General features: G+C 43.3%; 1 protein-coding gene across 1 annotated transcript in view; it reads left to right on the plus strand.

Annotated features, from left to right (window-relative positions):
• Positions 1-23,829, plus strand: part of LOC121279297 (peroxidasin homolog) — a 659,434-nt gene that overhangs the window by 474,941 nt on the left and 160,664 nt on the right. Inside the window, exons 11-12 of the mRNA XM_041190436.1 lie at positions 8,809-8,925; positions 20,856-21,014. Coding sequence (XP_041046370.1) covers positions 8,809-8,925; positions 20,856-21,014 — 276 coding nt within the window. The remainder of the gene's footprint in view (positions 1-8,808; positions 8,926-20,855; positions 21,015-23,829) is intronic.

Here is a 23,829-nt window from a genome sequence, read left to right on the forward strand (position 1 = left end):
ATTTCATCAGTTACACTTTGATTAACTGAGATATTCCTGCAGCTCCCAATAATGAATATTCAATTGCTGAAGCTCTTAGACTAGTACTGAGTGTCTAAGTTGCCAATCTTGTTATTCTGGGACAGTAAGGTCAAGTGCCTATTCCTATCATGCTATAGATTTTTTAAATACCAAAAACGCAAGAATGAAGGAAATTTCTAGACTTGTTAGACTTGAATGTATCCATCTTCTTTATATCAGTGCACTTCTAGCAGTTGTTTTTGGAGTCATTAAAACTAAATTGCTTGGCCTGTCCATCCAGCTGATGTATAGAAATGTGATGAATAAAGCAGAACAGAGGGGGAAACAGTAATTTACAAATAAAAACCAAAATAATTTGTTCGGGCACAAACACAGGTGCACAACAATTGTTGAGCAGAAACAAAATTGTGAAAGGACCACACAAATTTGGTCTGCATGTGTCATCAGGATGCACCCAGCATGCTGGGGGTGTCCATCATGCATCAGGGTGCTTAACATCAGTCCTGAAGATGTCAATGGTTGACAACCTGGCTTATTGTCTCCGGAGCACTGTGGGCAGAATTTTCTGCCTGCCGGATGGGCGGGCCCAACCCAATCTCTGGCTGGCAGGGAGCCGATCTCCGTTGGAGAAGCGGGCCCCGCCGCCATTTTATGTGGGTGGGCTAAGTAAGGCCTGCTCAGCATGATGTCCGGCGGGAATATCACATAAGATGGGACATGTTCATAAATTTCACTAAAACTTTATTCAACTTTTTAAATCCCTACATGAAACCTCATCCCGCCGGTGGATGAGGTTTCATGTTTTTTCTATTTGCCGCCGGGGCTCCTGGCCTGCCCGCCAACTTTAAGGTTGGACGGGTAGGTCCCTTAATTGTTTCAATTATCCTGTCAATGGCCTCAATTGGCCTTTGACAAGTCAGTGAGCCTGCAGCTGATTTTGCTGCGCCCCCGCATTCCTGAAAATTTAAATGGAGCGGGATCCCATTTGAGAACTCATCCCGTGTCATTTTATGCGTCGGCAAGTGGGCCCCAACCCCTGCTCGCCGACAGCAAAATTCAGCCCAGTAAGTCTGGGAGATGTCAGCAATTGTTGACTAGTAACCACCCACAGCATCAATGTGGAGTTAGAAGGAGCACTCCAGCTCTCAGATTCCTCTCACCTTATTGGTGAGTGAATGCACCAAGGATAATTGGTAATAGTTCTGTAATATGTGTGATTTGCATTTAAAGTGTGGGAGGAAAGTTTGCAAGAGGCTGAAACACTCCATTAAGTTATGTAAACCCAGACCATTAAAAAGAAAACTATTAAATCTAACATCAATAAATATTTTACCATCCAACATTTGTATCTGTACTATAATAAGAATAGACAGAGTAGATCACTGCTGCGTAGGACTGGACTTCAAAGCCTCATGAAATGTTACAAGGAGATATTTCACCATAAATCTGAAATTGATAACCCATGACTAATAAAAATCAATTTTCCCATAGATAATTGCTTTTTTTGAAGTTGAACAATCACTCACCAGTTGTGGGCTGAATAGATTGGTTCAATCAAGTCAGAGCAATAGGATTTGGCTCATCTGTCTATGTTTCCCATGCTCTCAGAGCTATCAAAAGGATTGTTTCACATTTCAGACTTGGGTTTTTCTCATAAGCTGCCTGACAGAGTGGGTACCAATCTAAATGACAATTCTATTGCCTATAAGATATAAATGCTAAAATGTATTTTTCATAGAAGAAACATATGAGTATTTCTGTGCCTGTAATAAATTGCTACATGGAATAATTTGTTTGTAATGTATACACTGCTTCCCCTGTTGACAAATGTATTTGAGCAGTAGGAACATGATAATCTACAATGGACAATAATAGAGTTTTAAAAATAAGGATTCTTGAACTTGGATTTGTATGGGTTGCACCAGAACAGAGCCCAGACTAAGTTCCTTGCAGGGTGTTTTGCTACTACTGTTGGAGAGGTATTAAACTAACTTGGCAGGGGGTGTGGGAACCAGAAGATGATATCAGAGAGGAATACCAAGGTGCACAGGATATTGGGAATGATAAGTAGCACTAGAGTAGGGAATAATAAGTTAATAGATTGGTTCAGAGCAAAGGAGAAAGTAATAGAGTATCAATCGGGGTTACTTTGCATGTATGTGTATGCACAGAGTGTGGTAAATAAGATTTGTGAGTTACAGGCACAAGTTGCCATATGGCAATATGATGTGGCTCAAAGAGGGGCAGGACTGGGTGTTAAATATTACTGAATACAAGGTGTTCAGGAAAATAGGAAAGGAAGAAAGGGAGGAGGGGTGATAGTATTAAGGAGGGCGTTGCAGTGCTGGAGAAAGAGGATGGCCTGGAGCGGTCAAGGATAGAATCAATTTGGCTAGATCTCTGAAGAAGAGTCATATGGACTCAAAATGTTAACCCATTTTGGGGCCTTAACCTGCAGTGCGGGAGTCACAAATTGATGAAGTAGAAGGATACACTCCTGATGTGTAGATAAGGTCTGTTTAACTGTTATGATTACGTTTCTTAGAAAAAATCTCCTGCTCTTTAAACTTAAAAAAGGCTGCAGCTATCACTGAGAGTTAAAAAAACCCTCTATTGGACTTCTTTGATTGACAGGCCTTCTGCTGCAGTTTAAAATACTACAATAGCATCTGTTTGTGTAGTTTCAATAGCATTAGTTGTTGACATTTCCCCAAGGGTTATTATTGTGTCATTATGCATGCTTGGCTAAGTTTATAAGCTACAATTCTCTCAGCAGGGGTTTCAAAGTTCACAGTTTGATTGACAGTTTAAAGAGGTTATTAAGGGATTAGCAGTCTTTAATGTGAGGTCTGCATAGAAGCTCATGTGTTTTTATAAGAGATTAACCTCTTGAGGGGATTTAAGAGCTTTGAACCAGTTTCTGGAATGGGAGTTTTCTTTCCCAAAATCAAGTATGTAGGATTTTGAGCTATATTGGATTGGTAGCAGTTTTTTTTCATCTCCACATGACACCTGAGACCTGCCCATGGTAGACACTGACTGAGTTGTCCCTGAGTTAGCACGGAAGGTATGAGGGGCCATGTGAGTTGGGTTGGAGTTGTGGGGGGGGTGTTGGGAACTGAGAGTTAGAGAGCCTAACAACTGGGACAAAGCCCGCGAAAACCAAGATGGGCCTTCTAAATAACCCGTCCCAGCAATCATCTGCCCCTTGGCCATCTACGCTCTACTTCTGGGGACAGTGGTCCTATTTACATCCTGCCCCCACCCCAGAGCGAAACGTGTGTGGTTTGGGGTTCTTTATACCAAGGCAGGTCTGGCAAGTGGGAAATTTCCTAACTCGAGCTACCCACCTTGGTAGCAAAAATCCAGTACTTTAGTCTGGATTTTCACCATGTTGGAATGACTCAGGAGCCCTTTAAAAATGACAGGTGTGTTGTCCTGATTACGATTCCCAACCCGATTCACAGGCTGTCTAATTTTTAGTAGTGCCTTTAAAAAGGGACAGCTGGTTCCTGTTAAATGCCTGTGTCCAGCATTCCTGGCCTGAGAGGCTCCATTTTGGAGAGTGACATGCCCTAATCCCGCACAACATTCATGGAGTTGCACCAGGTTTTTAAAGAGTGCTGGTTCATGGCCCCTCAGAGGAGTGAGAACTAAGTCTGTGTGAGGAGACCTTTTAAAAAGTAAGTTCAAAAGGACATCCTTATGCCCCCTATACCAAGATATGCCCCTCCGCCCATCCCTATGGCCCCTTGTGCCCCCAATGCCAAGCTTTGGCAATTTCATGCCCATTGACTAGACTCTCAGCCAAGCATACTTAATGAGGCTTAGCAGAAAGCCGGACAACTCTTGTTGAAACAGCTGTGCCCCAGAGAAAACATTGCTTGATTGACAGCTCAGGCTCTCTAATCTCTGATCTCAAGATTAAGTATTCCTTTCCAGTGAAATGACATAAAAAATAGTAGAAAGGTATGAATGAATTTTCTTTTACAGCTTTTTTTTACACATACTACCGTCACTATAGGGCTTTTTGGTTCTGTACAATGGGCATGGAAATACCATAGCTGGGCACTGGGGCCATGGGGAGTGTTTAGAAAGGTATAACTTGGCATGGGGGCATGAAGGTCCATAAGTGGAGGGGAGGGGGGGGGAGTGGGTGGAAGGGCAGAGCTTGGCATTCGGGCTGTGAGGGGCCAAAAGGGGATGGGTGGGGTGTATGAGGTGTTATGGATGGGGCATGTGAAGTGTGGGGGAGGTGAGGGGGTGTGACAGGTGAGGATTGATGGGCATTTCTGTTTTTATTATAACTGGGAAAAGTCCCAAGGCACTGAGGCATGCCTTTTAAACAACCTGCTTAGCACCCAGGAGACCCTATGGCCGCCTCCATACTTTTTCTTAGGTTGTCTGGCATGAGTCCAGTTCTCATCTGCCCCCACAACTACGCTCCCCCTCCCCCCCCCAAAACTACACCCCCCTCCCCACCACCAGCAATAATGAAGGTCCAGCCTTTGTGGGCACTTTCTCCTGAGGTAGGCGGGTTGAGCTGGAAATTTTCACGACTCCCACTACCCGCCTCTTGATGATTTGCACTTATTCTTGTACATCATTTTAAGGGTTGCACCATTCCAACATCTGGCATTATCCTGGTCCTCTGTTAATGGCCAAACATCTCGCTGAAACATTTTTCTGATAACTACTAAAGTAGCATGTGAACGGACAGCTGGTTATCAGCATAGCCAAGATCCACCTTTGAGTACGATGGACCAACAGCACTTCTCAAACCTTGATTTTCCAACAAAATAATAATTGGCACACCCATATCATCTTATTAAACAATAATTTAAAACTGTATCTGTTCAAAATGTATCTTATCTTAAATAACCTGAATATGAATGAAAGTAAATTCATTATTCTGAACTAACTTTTCATTAATATCCCTCAGTTATTTAGTTTCTTAAACATTTCCCAGATCAGCTGATTATTTCCTTTAGCAATCTTACATAATAAATAAAACCCAGTGAAGCAAGACAGCATTTGAATATTGAGTTAACAGGTAATTTACTGCCTTAGCTTTTTATTCAACAAATTATTTCTCTTTTCATGCAAATTACTCCTCACTTAACTAATATAGAAATAGATATATAAGAGGTTAATTCCTTCCAGGAATCTGAAATTAAGTTTCAATTCTTCAGTTACTTAAATTACATTTAATATATTTTATGTATCTCAAAATCCCCTTCCACCAATAGTGAAGTTAACTAATACCAGTCATATCCTTATGCTTCCCCCTCCCCCTCCCCCTCCCCCTTGCTGTAATTGTAGCACCTGGCAACTCTCCTACAGTTCTGCTGCAGTCTATATTCTCTGTCTGTATTGTGCATAATTGTTATCTTTGAAGCTTTTACTTGGGGACTAATATTAAGTTAACCTGCTCAGTCAGAGACTGAAAAGACCAGATGGCCACCTATTTACACCCTGCCTGATTTTTTCAATTCAGGTCAATTAAAAGTTAATTTAGGCAGTCAATATGATCCTGTCAGTAGCTCTCAAGCCTGATAGGATTAGAAGTGACAATTATGTGTTCTTTCAGAAGCTATCCTCTAACCTCAATTTCTAATTACCTGCAACAACTATGAATCCCTCTCATTCAAGAGTCATGGGCCTTATATATAACTCTGCCATGCAACCAGCAAAACCTATTTCTTGTCTTTTCTCATCATGCATTTTTTTTTTGTTTTTATGCCAATTTATTTTATGTTTTCATGCATCTATTTCAAGCCTTTTACTCTTTCACCCTTCTTTTCTTCCTCTTGTCTCTTCGCTCTGCCTGGGGTTCCACTCCTTAGTTGTAGGAACTTGCTTTGCTATTATGTTTTTAAATACAGCCAGAATTGATGGCTTTTCGTTTAATTCATTTACGGAATGTGGGCATCACTGGCTAGGCCAGCATTTATTGCCCATCCCTAATTGCCCTTGAGAAGGTGGTGGTGGTGAGCTGCCTTCTTGAACCACTGCAGTCCATGTGGAAGGAACTTTCCAAGTTTTCCACCCAGAAGGCTTGAAACTGTTACACATCATTTGGAGAATAAAACCATGAAAATTTTCCAAGTGCTGGATCCAAATTTCAGTATCAAAGAAAATATATGGAGCTTGCTTCTGATTTACTTAGAGCCCTCTGTTTTTTTCACCGATGAAAAGTATTGGCTAACAAAGTTTGAGTCATGGTCCATTCTCTAGTCCTTATTAAACCAAATTCACTGGTTTGCAGGGGGTGAATTATTCACTATTTTCAGCATGTTCCTTGTACATAAATGGGCAAATAACTTTGTGTGACAAAAATTGAGAATAAGTTGTTCCACTATAAAATTGCTTCCATTTCCCCCATGCTTTTTGGCCTTTACTGCAAAAGTCCTACAGGGCCTCAGTTGCATCTGTTATAATAAGTGTTGCAACTCCAATTTTCCTGGTTTTGCACCTGCAATTCACTCATCATCAATTATATTAAGAATGAGAAGGTGCAGCAGCTGCCAGTATTATCTGGGACTGGCAGAGTTGAGGAGTTTATGAGCCTGGAGAGCTTCATGAATGATTTCTGCAGCTGGGTGAAAATTTTCTGCTGTGATCCTTCTTTAACCATTCTGTCTACATACAACTGGATTTACTTTGCACTTCTTTTGCCAGTAAGAGCATTTAACCCCAATCACACATTAGCCACTGTTTCTCAGGAGTCAGCATTCCCATTGGCATACACTTGTATGCTAGTATGGATGATGTGGAAGAGCAGCATTGGATTGGAGCAATAGATTTGAAGTAACATTTAAAGAGAATACAGCCCACCAGTTTTAAACCCTTCCCCCAGCCCCAGGAGAATATCGAAGCCACACAGGTCCTATGAGAATATGTATACAAGAAGGGTGTGCTTCACCAAAGAGACCTGAGGGCCTGCAGCCATGATCTTCTGTCTGTATTGCTAACTCTGTAGCACGGGCTCATTTTAGATAGCTATAAGGGATCTCTGTAATATCAACAAAACTAGGTGGCATGCATTCACCAAGTGACTTTTGCACTCTATAGGGCAATGGGGGAATGCATCATCTTTGACATAATAGCAGGTCCAGGGCACCTACATTGCTCTCAACTACCCGATCATGAAGAACTTCCGATTCCTCAGTATGCAGATTCTGTGTGACAACACACACCAAATTTCTCATTTTAATGCCAAACATGCTGGAAGGTGCCACAATTTATTTCTCCTGCAAACCACTCTTGCCCTTCGAAGAAAAGATCATTCAGCTCATTTCCATTTGTTATTTCCAAAATTTGTACTCACTTCCAATGCAGTGCCTGTTCAAATCTCTTCAGTTAGATTTCTGCATTTCCCACAATACCAAAACAATTCAAACTAAAATCGCAGATGATATTCTTTGCAATTGTGACTGCAGTACATTACCTTTTCTCATCCTCCTCTACCTCTCTGCAGCTTTTCATATGGAGACCCACTCTATCCTTCTCCAAATCCTGTCCACCATTTTCCAATTTGGTAGGACTACCCTTGCTTGGTTTCACTATTATTTATCTAATTATAGCCATAGCAAGTCTAACAATGTTTTTTTTTGCTCCTGCAATATTAGTTTCATGGTCCCTCAAGGCTTGATTATTAACCCCTCCTCTTTCTGCCACATGACAACTAAACCAATGGACCCTCAAGGACTGTGATGCTGAAGCCCTCACAGAACCTTCCAACAATGTCATGTTTGTTTCTGTCAAATGCCAGGAGTTCCCTCTTGTGCAGGCATTGGAGTGAGTTGAATTGATGCAGCCCTATTGCCACTATCACAAGAACAACCTTAGTTGGGCTAATGGTCTGAATTAGAGCAAGCCAAGTATTCCCAATTAAGTCCATGGAAAGTGCTCTTCAGGGTATGCAGTTATAGCTGTGACTATGGAACAACAATGGCCCTTTGGAATTCCTCATGAAATTTTGATACTGCACAAATTTCTTGGGTTTCAACAGTCACCTTGTTCTTCCATATCTTCTTCATGACATTACTGATGTAGTTTGTGGATCCCTTCAACCTATTCAATATCTGCAACCTAATGAGAGGAGACTGTCTCCACTGCTTGTACATGAAGTCTATTCTCCAGAATGATAGATCTTTTATAGAATAGACTGTTCAATTTTAGTCCATGGACTCCTCAGCACAGTAGATTAATTACTGTCTGTTAAAAGACAGATGCTGTTTCCTCATCATTCTCACCCAACTCAAGATTCAAACTCTATACCTGGCCTGTATATGATGTTAGCTCCCACCCCTTGCAAAAGTAACAGGGTGGTGGGTTCATCTAAGTAGGCAAAAATCCCAACCACTGCTATTGCTCTAATTGGGCCAAAAAATCTAGACCTTATTCTCATACCAATTGCATTTAAGTGTATGATTTTATGCGGAACCAATGAGCACACTACAAGTGTTAGTATGTTAGTTAGAGAATGAATGAAATGATTCTGCAGCCACAACATTATTTATAGCCAATTCCATTAACTTATATGACTGCCAAGTCTGGAATAATTAAGTGATTCAGATCAATTTTTAGGTATGCGTTCATTTGTCTGTGTTCAGATACTCTGCATGGTTGGATAACATATCATGCTTTATTTAAAGTTGCAATGCTTCATTGGCTTTATTGGCTAAAGAAGCACTGCAATACATGAGTTTGTTAGGTTTATTTTGTCTGGATTTATCTATTGATAGTATTCAATGTTAATCATTACATTTGTTTTATATCCAGCTCCCCCTAGATTCACAGTTAAACCTAAGGACCAGGAAGTCACTGAGGGGCGTACGGTCGATTTTGACTGTGCAGCTGAAGGTAATCCAACTCCAATCATCGCTTGGACCAAAGCAGGTATTTTACAGGAAATGGACCTTCACAATTATTGCGTATTACATTTGGTTTGTATTATAATTGATTCAAAATAATGTTTTACACTTGAATTTCAGGCTGTATTATTGTTACTTAATAAGCTATCTGCAAGTGTTTTCAACAGTGATATTGTTCAAATGCCAGGAGTTCCCTCTTGTGCAGGCATTGGAGTGAGTTGAATTGATGCAGCCCTATTGCCACTATCACAAGAACAACCTTAGTTGGGCTAATGGTCTGAATTAGAGCAAGCCAAATATTCCCAATTAAGTCTATGGAAAGTGCCCTTCAGGGTATGCAGTTCAAATCAAATACTTGTTTCACAGATAACTGCTACACTTTTTAAATTTCAGCATTCAACATTTCAAACTTCCTTTTCTTAAGGTTTTGGTTGATTACCATTCACAGATTCTTTTAACACAAAGGACAGAATCTTCCCCTCCCGCCATAAATTCTGTGGCGGGATGATAAAGCGAGATTAATTTGTGCTGTGGAGCGGTGTGGGCTTTTACGTGCAATCATGTACTCCCCGCCTCATTAGTTATGCATGTGTGCTATCCACATCAAGTCTCATGGAGGGACGGGCATGAAGTTGGGTGCCTGCCATCATGTCCAGGTGCCGTATTTAAAATGCACTTGGACAGCCCTTCACTAAGGGCAAGAAGGAAAGGATGAACAGGAGATGGCAGCAAGCCACGGCTCCCCACTTCAGCGACGCATTCCTGGAGGCAGTTCAGGAAAGGCCGTGATTTCCTTTTCCCCCGGGATGGTCGCAGGAGACCATCCCAGCTGACCACTGCGGCCTGGGAAGTGGTAGCCAGGGCGGTCAGTGTCCGTGGGTTACAGAGGACTGCCCTACAGTGCAGGAAAAGGATCAGTGATTAAATCTGTGCCGCTGGGGCAAGTGAACCTTCTACTCTTCCAATCCACCTCACCACACCTGTGTTTGTTTTTTGGGACCTGGGCATCACTTAAAGCCAGCATTTCTGTTGCTCAACCCTAAATGGCCTTGACAACGTGATGGTCTGCTGCTTTATTGAACCCCTGTGATGTGCTGTTTGCAAGGGGACTGCAGGGTTTTCACCCAGCCACAGTGAAGACACAGCAGGCAACTGCTGTTGCTCCCATGTGCCTGTTTTCCTTGCCCTTCTAGCTAGTAGAGCTGCGGGTTGGAAGGTGCTGTCCCAGGAGCCTTGGTGACTTTCTGCGGTGCACCTGAACTCAACCCCAGCCTGCAGGAGACCTCAAAAGAGGACAAGGATGGCTTCTCACCTGTACAACCATCACAGCATTCACTTGCACCCTCCAGACACACACCTCAATGGCTCATAGGTCTAGTTAGGCTCAGGCTCACACTATGGTACTCACTGCACAGACATGTGCCCACAGAAGGAGGAGGCAGTGACAGCCAAAGTCTGGAAGTCTCCTAGATTCATTCTTGCTCCTAGTAATTTTAATGGTCATGCACTCTCCATGCCTTCCAGGGGTGGACCAAAGATGGGTCTTCCTCTCCCTAATGTATGGCTGTGCATGGAGGCATTGCTTTTTGATAAGAGGGATGACTGCCATGTTTGAGGGGCCTCCCACTCACACTATTCAGCATGCGTCCACTGCACTCCAGACTCAATGGATAGACCTATCCACAATTGAAAGACTAAGGAGGAGAGTGCGAGTGGAGGGCCTTAGGACAGGCAGCCAGCAGCACCTAGAGGAGAGTGCTAGAGGAGGACCCTGGGACAGGCAGTCAGCAGCACCTAGAGGATCTAGTCTATCTAGAGGATCTAGCATCTAGTCTTTACTCAAGTAGGAGTAAGGGTAAAATAAAAGCAAGAGTCCATATTCTATTTAGTTTAGTTATGTCTGGGGAGCTCATTCCCATGATTTACACATTCTGTGCTATGTGGGAAATCCTAGACGCTCCTGGCGGTCTGGATGACCATGCGTGTAGGAGGTTCCTCCGTCTGGAGCAACTCGAGCTCCGGGTTTTGGAGCTTCAGCGGCAGCTGGGGGCACAACGGTGCATTCACGAGGCTGAGAGGTTCCTGGATAGCACGTTTCAGGATGTGGTCATCCCCCAGCTTAAGGAAGTGCAAACAGAGAGGGAGTGGGTGACCGCCAGACAGAAGAAGGGGGACCAAGCAGGTAGCAAGGGAATCCCCTGAGTGCATCTCACTTGCAAATTGTTATTCGACCTTGGAAAATGGTGAGAGTGATAGTTCCTCTGTGGAGGCCAGCCAGAGCAAAGGCCGTGACACTGTGGGTGGTCCAGCTGCTCAGTAGGGGAGGAAGAAGTGTGGAAGGGCAATAGTGGTAAGGGATTCATTAGTAAGGCGAGTAGGCAGGCATTTCTGCGGCCGTAGACGTGACTCCAGGATGGTATGTTGCTTACTGGGTGCCAGGGTCAAGGATATCACAAAATGGCTGCAGGGCTTCTGAAGTGGGAGAGTGAACAGCCAGAGGTCGTAGACCATGATGACACCAATGACATAGGAAGAAAGAGAAATCAGGACCTGCAAGCAGATTTTAGGGAATTAAGTCGAAAATTGAAAAGCAGGATTTCAAAGGCAGTTATCTCCGGATTACTCCTGATGCCACGCAGTAGTGAATATTGGAACAGAAGGATAGAAGGAGAAAAGGACGGCGCAGGTATAGGCATCAGGGCGGAGGACTGTGAAATATTAGAGGTATAGAATACAAGAGCAGGGAGGTTATGTTGCAACTGTATAAAATGCTGGTTAGGCCACAACTGGAGTACTGCATGCAGCTCTGGTCACCACATTATAGGAAGGACATGATTGCACTGGGGAGGGTGCAGTGGAGATTTACAATGATGCTGCCTGGGCTGGAGGGTCTGACCTATGAGGAAAGATTGGATAGAGCAACGAAGGTTGAAAGGGGTCCTAATAGGTGTTTATAAGATTATGAGGGGCATAGATAGGATGGATAGGAAGGCACTTTTTGCCATTAGTAGAGCGATCAATAACCAGGAGGCATAGATTTAAGGCGAGATGTAGAAGGCTAAGAGGGGAGTTAAGGAGAAACTTTTTCACCCAGAGGGTGGTGGGAGTCTGGAACTCACTGCCTGAAAGGGTGGTTGAGTCAGAAATTCTCGTAACATTTAAGAAGTATTCGATATTCACTTGCATTGCCATAGCCTCCAGGGCTATGGGCCAATTGCTGAAAAATGGGATTAGTATTGTTAGATCTTTGTTGACCGGTGTAGACAGGATGGGCTGAATGGCCTCCTGTGCTGTAAACGCCTATGAGTCTTTATGAGTCTAACAACAAGCCCTTGTCAGGCCGTCCATTCCCCGGGAGGATGGAGGTTTACGGTCGTGACTGCCATTCACCTACATGCCCCTTATAGGCAACCCCCTTCCTTCCTCCTTCTCCCACTCTGCCTGGAGCCAATGGTCAATGGCTCAGAGTGAAGCTCTACAACTTGCTGGGATATCATTGTCATGAGAACCCTCTGGGCCAGACCTGCTGCTGTGTGGCCTTCACCAAATAGTGAAGAATAGCAAATGAGAAAGCTCTCCTACATTCTCCACATGCTTATTAGGGTTTCCCTTTAGTTGTCCAGTTGTGTTGACTATGAACTCTACCCACCTGAGCAGACCCTCCCCTAGCAATGTTTTGCACATGGACATCAAGGGTGTTGCCTTGGTCTAGAGCTGGCTCTGTCTCAGGACGGTGCGTGTTTCATTTCAAACAGTCTCCACCACCTTTTATCCTCATTCTATCACCTACCAAGATCCCCCCCAATCACTGCTGACACCACCCCTGCCTCCCCAACCGATGTCACCTTCGCTCTCCCCTCGGTCACCCTTGAGCCTCCCCCCATTACCTTGAACCCTATCACGGTTAATCTGCACATGCTTTATCTTCCTGGTCACCATTCCTATGCCCACCCTCGTCCTCCCCACTCCTTTGACACCATCCTTGTCCCCCTCAATGACCCCCCATTGAGAACTATACCCACCACACCTGGACCCTGACCCTGACCCTGACCCTCCCATTCTACCACATCCCATTTCCCCTCTCACAGTCACCATCTCCTCCTATCACCAGCAATCCAATTCTCCCCCAGGATCCCAACATCAAATCAACTGACCTCTATCTCTAAAGCACTCTGGCCTCACCCTGCACCCCCTCCCTCCCCCTTCATCCTTCCCTTTCCCCCCCTTCTCCTTCAAGCCTGCCTTCCTCCTGTCATTCCATCCAGAGCCCCCTCTTATGGTCTTCACCACGCACCCTCCCACCCCCCACCTTCTTCTCCTCTGGAAACCCACCTTTATGTCTTGCAACCACCACCACCCCACCTTCATGAATTACACCTAACCCTGCTTTGTCTCTTCTGGACCTCCCCTTTCTGCTGTGTGAACCATACCCACAGCCAGCTCCAGTGGGGCAGCCAGTTTACACTCCAGGTAAGAGCTTTAAAGTTCTCCCTCACTGGGCGCAGTCCACAAATGTCGGGTTACAGAATGGCATGAATTCTCATTTGCAGGACGGATGATTTGATGGGGACTCATGATTCTGGTTTGTTATGCTTTTATTGGGCATGCATGAGATACAAAGTGGGTCCCCACTGAGATTCGGCGGGAGACGCAACCCACCATCAACATGCCATGAACGCTGGGATTGGAAGATCCTAACCTGTTTTCCCGATGTTGGGAAACTGATTTAATGCTCCCCGCCATATCCCACTGATGGGGGCGGGGGGAGCTTCTGCCCAAATCCTTGTGAACAGGTATAACCTATTCTCTTTAGATTTAGCACAAGCAATCATTTTAAAATTGAACTTTGCTCAGAACAACAGTTCAGTGGAGTAAAGGGCCACATAATTGAAATTAGGACTTAAACTAAGGCTTACATGAAGGCCTGGTCATAATTGGATGGGAAGAAACTATTGCAAGAGATTTGGAACAGATGATGTTCTCTACTGTCCCCGATCATTTCAAGATAGAGCAGAAAGAACCATCAGTGCAGATGCAGAGATTTTAGGGATGCACAGATTACCACAAATTGATTCCTATCAGACGCCTGGTAAACTGCATAAAAGAAAGCATCAAGATTTTATTGTTATCAGCGCTGGTAACAGATAGAAAAATATTTTCAAAGCAATGAAATGCTCAGAAACAGAACTGTACAAGTGCTACATTTAAGTTGGAGATCCATTCAGATTTTGTTTTACTTGAACAAAATGGAATGAAGGAAACTGTCAGGTGCACAAAATTGTTGACACTGTAGCTGCCAAGTAACTTATAAAATTATCCAGGAACCTGAATTTCCCTTTAAATTGCTGCTCATTTTAGGACAGTAAAATGGGTTCTGAGAGGTTATTGCCTCAAGCCCTCCTCTAAAATACTGCACCTTAGTTACCCTTGTAAAGACCCCAGGCCCCTTTAAGACCTGCCAGCACTCCAATCTGTATTGTGTAAATGGAGTTAAGAGAATGTGGCTAACTCCTTTGACTTACTCCTGCTGAAAACTTACTGCAAGTAATTAATGTCACAATATAAGTGGTGTTAGGAGGTGCAGGAAGCTATCCCTGTGTTGAGTAGTACATTGTGAAAATCATTTTAAGTAGTATTACTTTGCTTGCATATACTTCTGTACTTTGGGCATTTAGTTGTTAATTTCACCTATCTCCACCAAATATATTACTTTACAATGAAGATGTGGATTTTCCAATGGCAATATTGACATTTGTATGAGAAGGAAGAGGCTAGGTCTAAAACCCTTGGAATCAGACATGATAGAACACACCTCTTCCCTCCACACTCGTTACTCCAAAGCTTGTAAGGAAAATATCAGCTGCTGGCTGAAAACTTGCAGCTCATTTCCACCTGGAGAACAGCGCTGCCTGCATCAATCAAAGTCACCACTATCATCAGTTTTATTTGGGGGGGGAGCTGATTCTTCCAGGCAGTATCAGGTTATAAATGCCAGAATAGTCAGATAGCCGTTTGCCAATATACCAGGCAGGTTCCTGACAGTGAGCAGGGGAATGCCTAAGGATGTAGTCTATATAGACTTTCAGATTACATTTGATAAGGTTCCATAGCAGAGATTATTATCTCTTTACTCTTTTATGGGATGTGAGTGTCACTGGTAAGGCCAACATTTGGTGCCGACTCCTAATTACCCTTGAGCTGAGTGACTTGTTAGGCCATTTCAGAGGGCAGTTAGGAGTCAACCACATAGGTGGATCTGGAGCCACACATAGGCAAACCAGGTAAGGATGGCAGATTTCCTTACATTAAAGGACATTTGTTAACTAGATGGCTTTAACAGTAATCGTTGATAGTTGTCACGATAACCATTACTGAGACTGGCTTTATATTCCAGATTTATTAATTTAATTTAAATTTCACCAGCCCTCATGGTGGGATTTGAAGCAGAGCATCAGCCTGGGCCCTCTAGGCTACTGGTTTAGTGACATTACCACTATGCCACCATCTCACCAATAGTACAAGGAATTGGAGGTTACCATATGGTAATTGATTGGGAGGTAGAAGACAGGAAGTAAAGATAAAAAGGGTGTACTCTGATTAGCGGGGCATGCTGCTCCAAGGGATCTGGACTGTGGCTGCAACTTTTCACCATGTATATCAATAATGTAGATGAATAGAGCATTTTGTATTGTAGTTAGCAGATGATGCTAAGTTGGGATGTACAGTAATTTGTACAAATGTGAGAAGGAAATTATAAAAGGACAAAGATAAAGTCGGCACAACTATGCCAGATGCAGTCCAATGTAGAGAAGCGTGGGATCATCCATGTTCATTCAAACAAGGTCAATTGGAATATTTTCTTGATGAGAAACTGGGAACTGTGGAGGAGCAAAGGCATTTGAGTTAATAACAGAAAATGCAGGAAACATCTGGCAGGTTTGGCAAAATCTGTAGAGAAAGAAACGGAGTTAACGGGCTGTATTTTGGGGAGTCTGCTGGAGCTGGCAAGCTGGAGATTGGACATGGAGAATTACACAGGAGGCCCGTGTCAGACTCCTGGTGGCAGGAAAATTGTAAGTGATTATGTCAGCAACAGCGAGGAAACAAAACCAAAACTCGCCTGTTAGCGGCAGGAATCTCATTGATATACTTAATTACCCCATTGCATATAATTTAAATGCAATTCAACATGATTTAATTCTGCCTCCCCGGTTTAGTGAAACTCACATATACATACTCGTGTCTTCAGGAACCCAGCCGGTGAAAGCTGGCATCTTACATTTGGTTTCCTTGGCTCACTGTGATGGTTCTTTGACTTCGAGGAGACTGAGGTGGAATTATCTAATCCTTTTGGTGGCAGGCATCATGGTGGGCCTGAGCGAACAATATGGCGAGAGGGCCAAAAATCAGTTTTATGCCATTGTGAAATCAATTTGCAATCGTCCGCTCCACCTGTCAGTGGTGGGCTACATTTCCCATCGCCACATGTCTGGAACCTAATTTTAAAACTTTAACATTTCATTATAAGCTCCGCTCGCTGGAATGATGCCCCCACACTGGATCACCGGGCACGTCGGCGTGTTTCACCACAGAAAATAAGTGACATGAACCCGGCGAGCTGCACTTGGTGGACATCATGGCGGGCCTCCAAAAAGCATTCAGTGGGTCACTGAACTCTTCTTGACTGGAGCAGTCCTGGGCTGCAACCATTGAGGACTGTGCACGGCTGCAGTTTAGATATGGCACAGCGTGTAATGCCACCATTGTGGCCGGCAGATAAAATGCCATTTTTCACACCCGCTACTGCATTTATGGCAACCTGGGATGATTCTGCCCTGTGTCACAGAGCACTGAACTGATCTTGGAGACACTTTCTCTCTGTAAAAACTTACTGAGCTGACACTCTAAGAGGCGGAGGCTCAAGCTGGAAATTCAGAACACATCAGTACTGGCTCCAAAATCTTAAAGGGGGTCCTCTCTTAAAGTGGCATCATAGATCTGGGCCCTTAAAGGGAGGACACATAAGAAGCTGCTTTCAAGGAGAGGGAGAGGCAGTGGCAGCATAGGAATCATCTACCCTGTCCTTCTTTAGCCGTGAGTGCTGGACGGATGTGCCTACTGAACTGTGATATTTTAGACCTCAGGTGAACTTGTTGATGCCACCAAATGATCTTTTTTTAAAATTCATTCATGGGACATGGGCATCATTGGCTAGGCTAGCATTTATTGCCCGTCCCTAATTGCCCTTGTTCAGAGGGCGTTTTAATAGTCAACCACATTGCTGTGGGTCTGGAGTCACATATAGGCCACACCAGGTAAGGATGGCAGATTTCCTTTCCTAAAGGGCATTAAGGAACCTTGTACGATGGCGGAGGAATCTTCTCCCGGGACTTTGGAGCATCTTTCTGTGCTGGAGCACCAGAAATTCAGATTCTGGAGATTTAAACGATGGAGCTTTCTGAAAAAACCTGCAAGACGATTTACAACTCATGGCTGGCTGTCCTTGGAATATGATGCCAGCTCCTCCATAGCCAACAGGTAATGTGGGCTCCCTAACATCAGAGTCTTCCCCTTCCCTCATCACATGATCATGCAGCAAGCCCATGTTATCCACATTCATGAGCTTGCCACCATTTAATAAAGTTCAGCTGACCACCACCATGGACCACCACCTGATCCCCAGCAACTTGCAGGCTGTTGGCGGCTACCTTGATGGTTGGACAAAATCCAATTTAACATTTCAGTTAAATGATTTTTCAGCAGAATTTTCCCTTGAGCCTATCCACCCCCCCAATTGATAAGATCATCGCTGACCTGACTGTGGCTTCAACTGTACTTTCTTGTCTGCCAACTCCCCATCCCCCTTCAACCCTTGACTCTCTTGTCAATGAAAATTTTATCTAACTCAGCCTTGAATATATTCAATGACGTTCCCTTCATTGCTTTCTCAGGAAGAGAATTCCACAGGCCTATGACCCTCTGAGAGAAAAAATAGCTCCTCGCCTCAATCTTAAATAGCAGACTCCTGGTTTTTAAACTGTGTCCCCTAGATCTAGACTCACCCACAAGGGGAAACATTCTCTCAGCATCCACCTTGTCAAGTCCCCTCAGAATTCTACGGGCAGAATTTTTCATATGGCGGGCGGGGGCAGGTGCAGAGCCAATCGCCGCCCCCCGATCGGCTCCACGCCGCCATTTTATGCGGGCAGGCCAATTAAGGCCCGCCCAGCATAATACATGACTAGTAGCACTCAGCGCTACCTGTGCAGGCGGGTTGAGGAGAGAGAGTCGTGGCCAGCGCTTTTTCACGCATGCGCGCAAAAGAGCACTTCAATCTCCCTGAGGTACAGAGCTGTGTCACATAAGATGGGACATGTTTTTATGTTTATGCAAACTTTTTTATTTAATTAATAAAAGCTTTAGGAAGCCTCATCCTGCCCACGGACGAGGTTCCCTAAAGAATGTGAAGGCCGCTTGGGCTTTTCGCCTGCCCGTCAACCTTAAGGTTGCTCGGGCAGCATTACTAATTACATGAATTGCTTTCTTAATGGCCTTAACAGGCCATATACATATCGGCGGGTGCGCAGCTGACACCGGCGTGCGCCCACCGAACAAAATGTTGTGAGACTGCGCAATGACATCGGGACGCACGCTGTCATTTTACATGTTGGCATGTCGGGCCCGCCCCTGCACACTGACTGAAAAATTCTGCCTTATATGTTTCAATGAGATCAACTCTCAATTTTCTAAACTCCAATGAATGCAGGCCCAACCTGTCCAACCTTTCTTCATAAGATAATCCCTTCATCCCAGGAATCAGTCAAGTGAGCTTTCTCTGAACTGCTTCTACTGCAGTTCTGTCCTTTCTTAAGTAAGGAGGTCAAAACTGTGCACAGTACTCCAGATTCAGTCTAACTAAGGCCCTGTACGTTTGCAGCAGCACTTCCTATTTCCTACTCCTGTTCCTAATTCGTATATTCTTATGTTCCTTACTTTTATACTCAAGTCCCCGTAGAATAAACACCAACATTCCATTTGCCTTCCTAATCACTTGCTGCACCTGCATACCAACTTCTTGTAATTCATGTACCAAGACACCCAGATACCTCTGTACCATGGAGTTCTGCTTTTCTATTCTTCCTGCCAAAATGAACAAGTTCACACTTTTCCTGTGAAAGAAAGTAGAGATAATTAGTGAATGGCAGCAGAGTCAAAAACAGGAGAGAGCACTCAAAGTTGCATTGAGAGGGATGATGTGCTGCAGGACTTTCATGTGGGTGTTCATCATCGACCTCACTATCGCCACAGAAACTGTCCATGTCTTCACCAGCCAGTGCAATGGCACACTCCTCAAAGTGAGTGAGAGGCCTAATATCGGCCACTCCACCCCAAATCTGGGACCCCTGCCAGCTTCTCCTGTATGCAAACAAATGGAGAGAGTGTGAACAGGGTGTATGCCGCAGCAGATGTTAAGGATGCATGGAATGTTTCTGTGGTAAGCAGAGCCATGGACAGGATGAGGATGGGAACTCCAGAGGATATGAGGAGATGTGAGGGTGTGTGTGAGAGTTAGTGATGTTGTTCCTTGAGGTGATCCATGTGAATGGGTGATAGCTTTGGGAGTGTGTGAGTTGAGAGCAATGAGGCAGTTGACTTACCCTGGCAGAATGGATGAAATCATTTATCTTTTTCCTGCACTGGGTGGCTAACCTCCTTTGTCCGGTGAGGCAACACTAAATTTGAGGGCTGTCGTCTTCTTTGCTTTCTGCCATCTGTCGCCTGGAGCAGCCCTGTTCTGTAAACATGAAGTAGGCTGTGCTCTGGTACTCTTTAAATATAGCACCCAGAGTGAGGAAGCGCTGAGGTCACAGTGTGGCAGGAAAATCTGAGCCTGCCCACCAGCGATCTTGCGTGCTTACTGTGAATGCATCATTAATGAGGCAGGGAAGCAGACAATATGGCGCAAACTCCCGCCATTTCTGCCAGCAAGACAAATGCCATTTTTCACGCCTGCTATCACTTGGTGCAATTCAGGGATGATTCTACCTTTGTCCTCTTGACAACTTATTTTCCTACCTATCTATGTGTCATCAGCAAATTTAAAGGTTTAAATTATGGCAGGTTGCATAAATTTGGCCCGTATTCCCTTGAGTATGGAAGTTGAGGGATCATCTAACTGAAATGTTTAAATGATAAAAAGGTTCAATATGTAGATACAGCAAAACTATTTTCTCTTCAGGGGAATCCTGAACAAGAGGATACAATATTGAAATTAGAGTGAGGCTATTCAGTTTTGAAATCAGGAAGTACTTTTTCACATAAACTAATAAAAATCTGGAATTCTCTCCCTCAAAAGGCTAAGGTTGCTGGGTCAATTCCATTTTTCATGATTGAGGATGATAGATTTGTATTAGTTAAGGCTATCAAGAGGGATAGAACAATGGCAGGTAAATGGAGTTGTAATCAGCTATAATCTAATTTAATGACACAATAGATTCAAGAAGCTAAAATGCCTCCTTCTGGTCCGCTATTCCTTGTGTGGAGGACTGCTCAATTCATATCTTTACCACAGGTGGAGACAAAGAGGGAGAGCTATCTACAGATTGACTGGTTTTTCACTGTTGCAAGGAACAATTTATGGAATATGTGACACACAAAAGTCCCAGATAACAACTAGTTCAATTGTATAAATAGGAAAATCTTCATGCTAGGAAGAGTGATGCTGGTCGTGTTATGTTGCACAGGAATGCCAAATCATTTACTTTTTTTTAAACTTCTTGTCCTCTTTGTAATCATCGTTATAATAAAATGCATCAGCAATGATTATTATGGAGCAAAGAACCCATAGCATCGATGAAAAAGAGTTTATATTTATTGCTGTTTTAATGATTTATTATCTTCACAATTTTTTTTATGCTGACTGTGGAAATGCTTCCCTATTACTTTCTATTACAGGAGGTCAGCTTCCCAATGACAGAAGGCATGCAGTGTTACCCACAGGAACACTGAGAATTGTGGAAGTAGCCCCTCATGATCAGGGCCAGTATGAATGCCAGGCTATCAGTATCGTACAAGTTAAACTAGTTCCAGTGCATCTAAAAGTGCGGCCCAAAGGTACATTTGTTTACACAGAATTTGTTATATTTCATGTTCTATACAAAGCATAAATGATAGTTTTACATATTAGAAAGCCAGATTCAAGTGATGTGAACAACATAAACTATTGTCACCACTGCCCTGTGTGTTGTAATCTTAAAAGAAAACTACTGACATTTTTTATTATAATATATACCATTTTAAGCATTCTTATTGGAGAGTTACTGCCAATGTCAAAATATTCCATTATTTTAGATGCTCCATTGCAGTCTTGAAATTGCAAGATAGTCTTGTTTGATTGGAGTGTAAATCAGGAAATTATGTTCAAGCGTCTGCACACCAGGTTTGCACACTCACAATTTTCAACCTTTAATTTAAATGGCTGTAAAATTAGGAGTCTTGCAAATCGGGTGTACTGAGTTCCACAGCTCCTCAGTGAGGTCTTCATAGGACTGATGTGGATTGCACACATATTGTAGGGGGGGGGGCGGTCTGGTGAGAGGTGATGTCAATTGGCTATTCTCCTCTGCCATGGTGCTCTGATTCTCCTGCCATGGATACACCACTATCACAAATTCTCCTCCAATATGATGGCACGCAGCAGTGTGCCCATTGGGAAAGCTATCTCTTGTGCAAAGCTAGTGGAAGGTTAACGACAGCAGACAACAATCCATATAAGATTGTGAGTCAGAGGTCCAGCAGATTTTAACTGATGAGCTTCCATTAAAATGGCAGTAGTCAGCTATTCAGCTGATTCAGTCAGAATCGCTGGATGAAAACTAGGCAGTTCCTAGGCTATCCATTAGCATTAGAAGAAGCCCCGTAGCAGCAAGGTAAGTGTGGGAGGGGGATGTTTGCAGGGTATTGTAGTAGCGTAAGAAGGTACGAACAGAAGCCTAGTGAATAAAACCAAGCCTGATTAGTTTCCAATAGGAGCTGGTTAAAAATTCATTAGGCCCCCATGCATGAAAACTGTGAATCAGTGCACAATTGAATCTTGGCCCCATGGTAAGGGAACTAAAAATATTTCAACTAATTTTCCAGTGGCATCTGCTAGCACCAACCACCACCCCCCCACCCCCACCCCCACCCCCACCCTCACCCTCACCCTCACCCTCACCCCCAAAGGCCATGGGTTTGACTGCTAAGTGCTTGATGAAACACTGCATGCAGCAATCATGTGCAATTGAATTTTGCAAAGGGCCTAACATCGTTTTCAGCTGTGTGTCCCGGATGTCTGTGTGGAGGGACTTTAAACATACTTCTGGTGTGGAATGGGTGTATGCCTAATATATTGAACTCTTAAATACTTACTTATGCCTATAAAATGACCCAAGTTCTATTGCCTGATTTTTCAGTTAGCCCCTCATGATCAGAGGCCAGCATCAGGACTTTTGTTCTTGGCTCAGTTCCTCTCACTTCGCCTTTTCCTTTCATAGGATGCTACACGTAAACTGAGTCTTCTCTGAAACTGACCTAACTCTCTTACTATAAATTCTGTGGTAATTCCTCCACCACTCTCCAGTGCTGCTATACTGGACAATCAACATGAGTCTAAGAGTTGGACTCGGAGCAGTAATTTTATCCATGCTGCTGGATTTGCCTGTTTGAATGTCATAGGTCATTCAAACATCGTTAACCATTCCCCCTGTTTAACTTTCCTAAGTATATTGCAGGGTATCATAATTATTCTATTTCCACTCATTAGGGATTCTAAGTCCCCTAAAGTTTCAATTGATGACAAATTTGACAATCTCATGATATAATTCAATTAAAAATGAAATCAGCTTACATTCTGCATACAAAAATTGCAACTGCAGATTACTTATGCAAAATGTTGGGATACCGTCAAATTCCCAAATGACCTGATGGTTGAATGCTTGGATTTGATTTTGAATTGAATCATTACTTTTGTTGTCTTTTGCCAAAAGTCAGATTCAAAAGAGGTCCACATGGCATCATGTATTTCATTTCCAATTACCATTACAAGCATTGTTGCAATATATTAAATGTCTATATTGGAACAGGGACTTGTATTTCAAGGAATTGCCCTGACCAGCATAAACATTAACAAAAGAAACGTTTTTAATTGCTTATGACAGAGTTGACCCTTTAAGGGGTCTTCATGGAAAAAGTGCTTGTCAATTTTTGTTTACATTTGACAAAATAAGCAAGAATAACTGCATCATTCATTTTATGAGATCTCATTGGAAAGAGATGCAATGATGCACTTCATTATCAATTTGATTAATACATTGCGTTCGTAAGTAAATGGAAAAAGATTTGGCAAACAAGAGTTTTCATGAAGTTAATATCCCTTTAAATTTGGATTTATGTTGAAAGACAGCAGTGGGGGAGGGGGCAATTCATTTTCTAATAATTAAAATATATGTGGAAGCAAGTAACCTGTTATTGTGTTGTTAAATCAATGTGTGAAGCATGTGGTGAAACCAGTAAGGTTCCAAGTTCTTCATTCATCGGTGTTTGGAGTTAAGAGGAAGAACTTGCATTAATATAGCACCTTTCAAAATCTCATGGAATTCAGAAGTGTTTTACAGCCAATCAAGTGCTTTAAAATGTAATCACATAATGTAGGAAACTCAGCAGAAGATTTGCACACAGTGAAATACCCACAAACAGCAATGCTGTTACAAACATGGGATGTTTTGATTGATATGTTTTAGGGCTGTCTTCCATTTAGGGTAAAATGAAGATGGTCATGTGACCTATTCTTATGTCTGCAAGACTGCAGGCCTGAGTGAGGGAGCTATTGAAGATTAAAGGAAAACCCAGGCAGTTTTGCTGAAAGAAGGTATAAGGTGTTCACACTTGG

The sequence above is a fragment of the Carcharodon carcharias genome, chromosome 6 (assembly GCF_017639515.1).
Source record: "Carcharodon carcharias isolate sCarCar2 chromosome 6, sCarCar2.pri, whole genome shotgun sequence".
Taxonomy (NCBI): Eukaryota; Metazoa; Chordata; class Chondrichthyes; order Lamniformes; family Lamnidae; genus Carcharodon; species Carcharodon carcharias.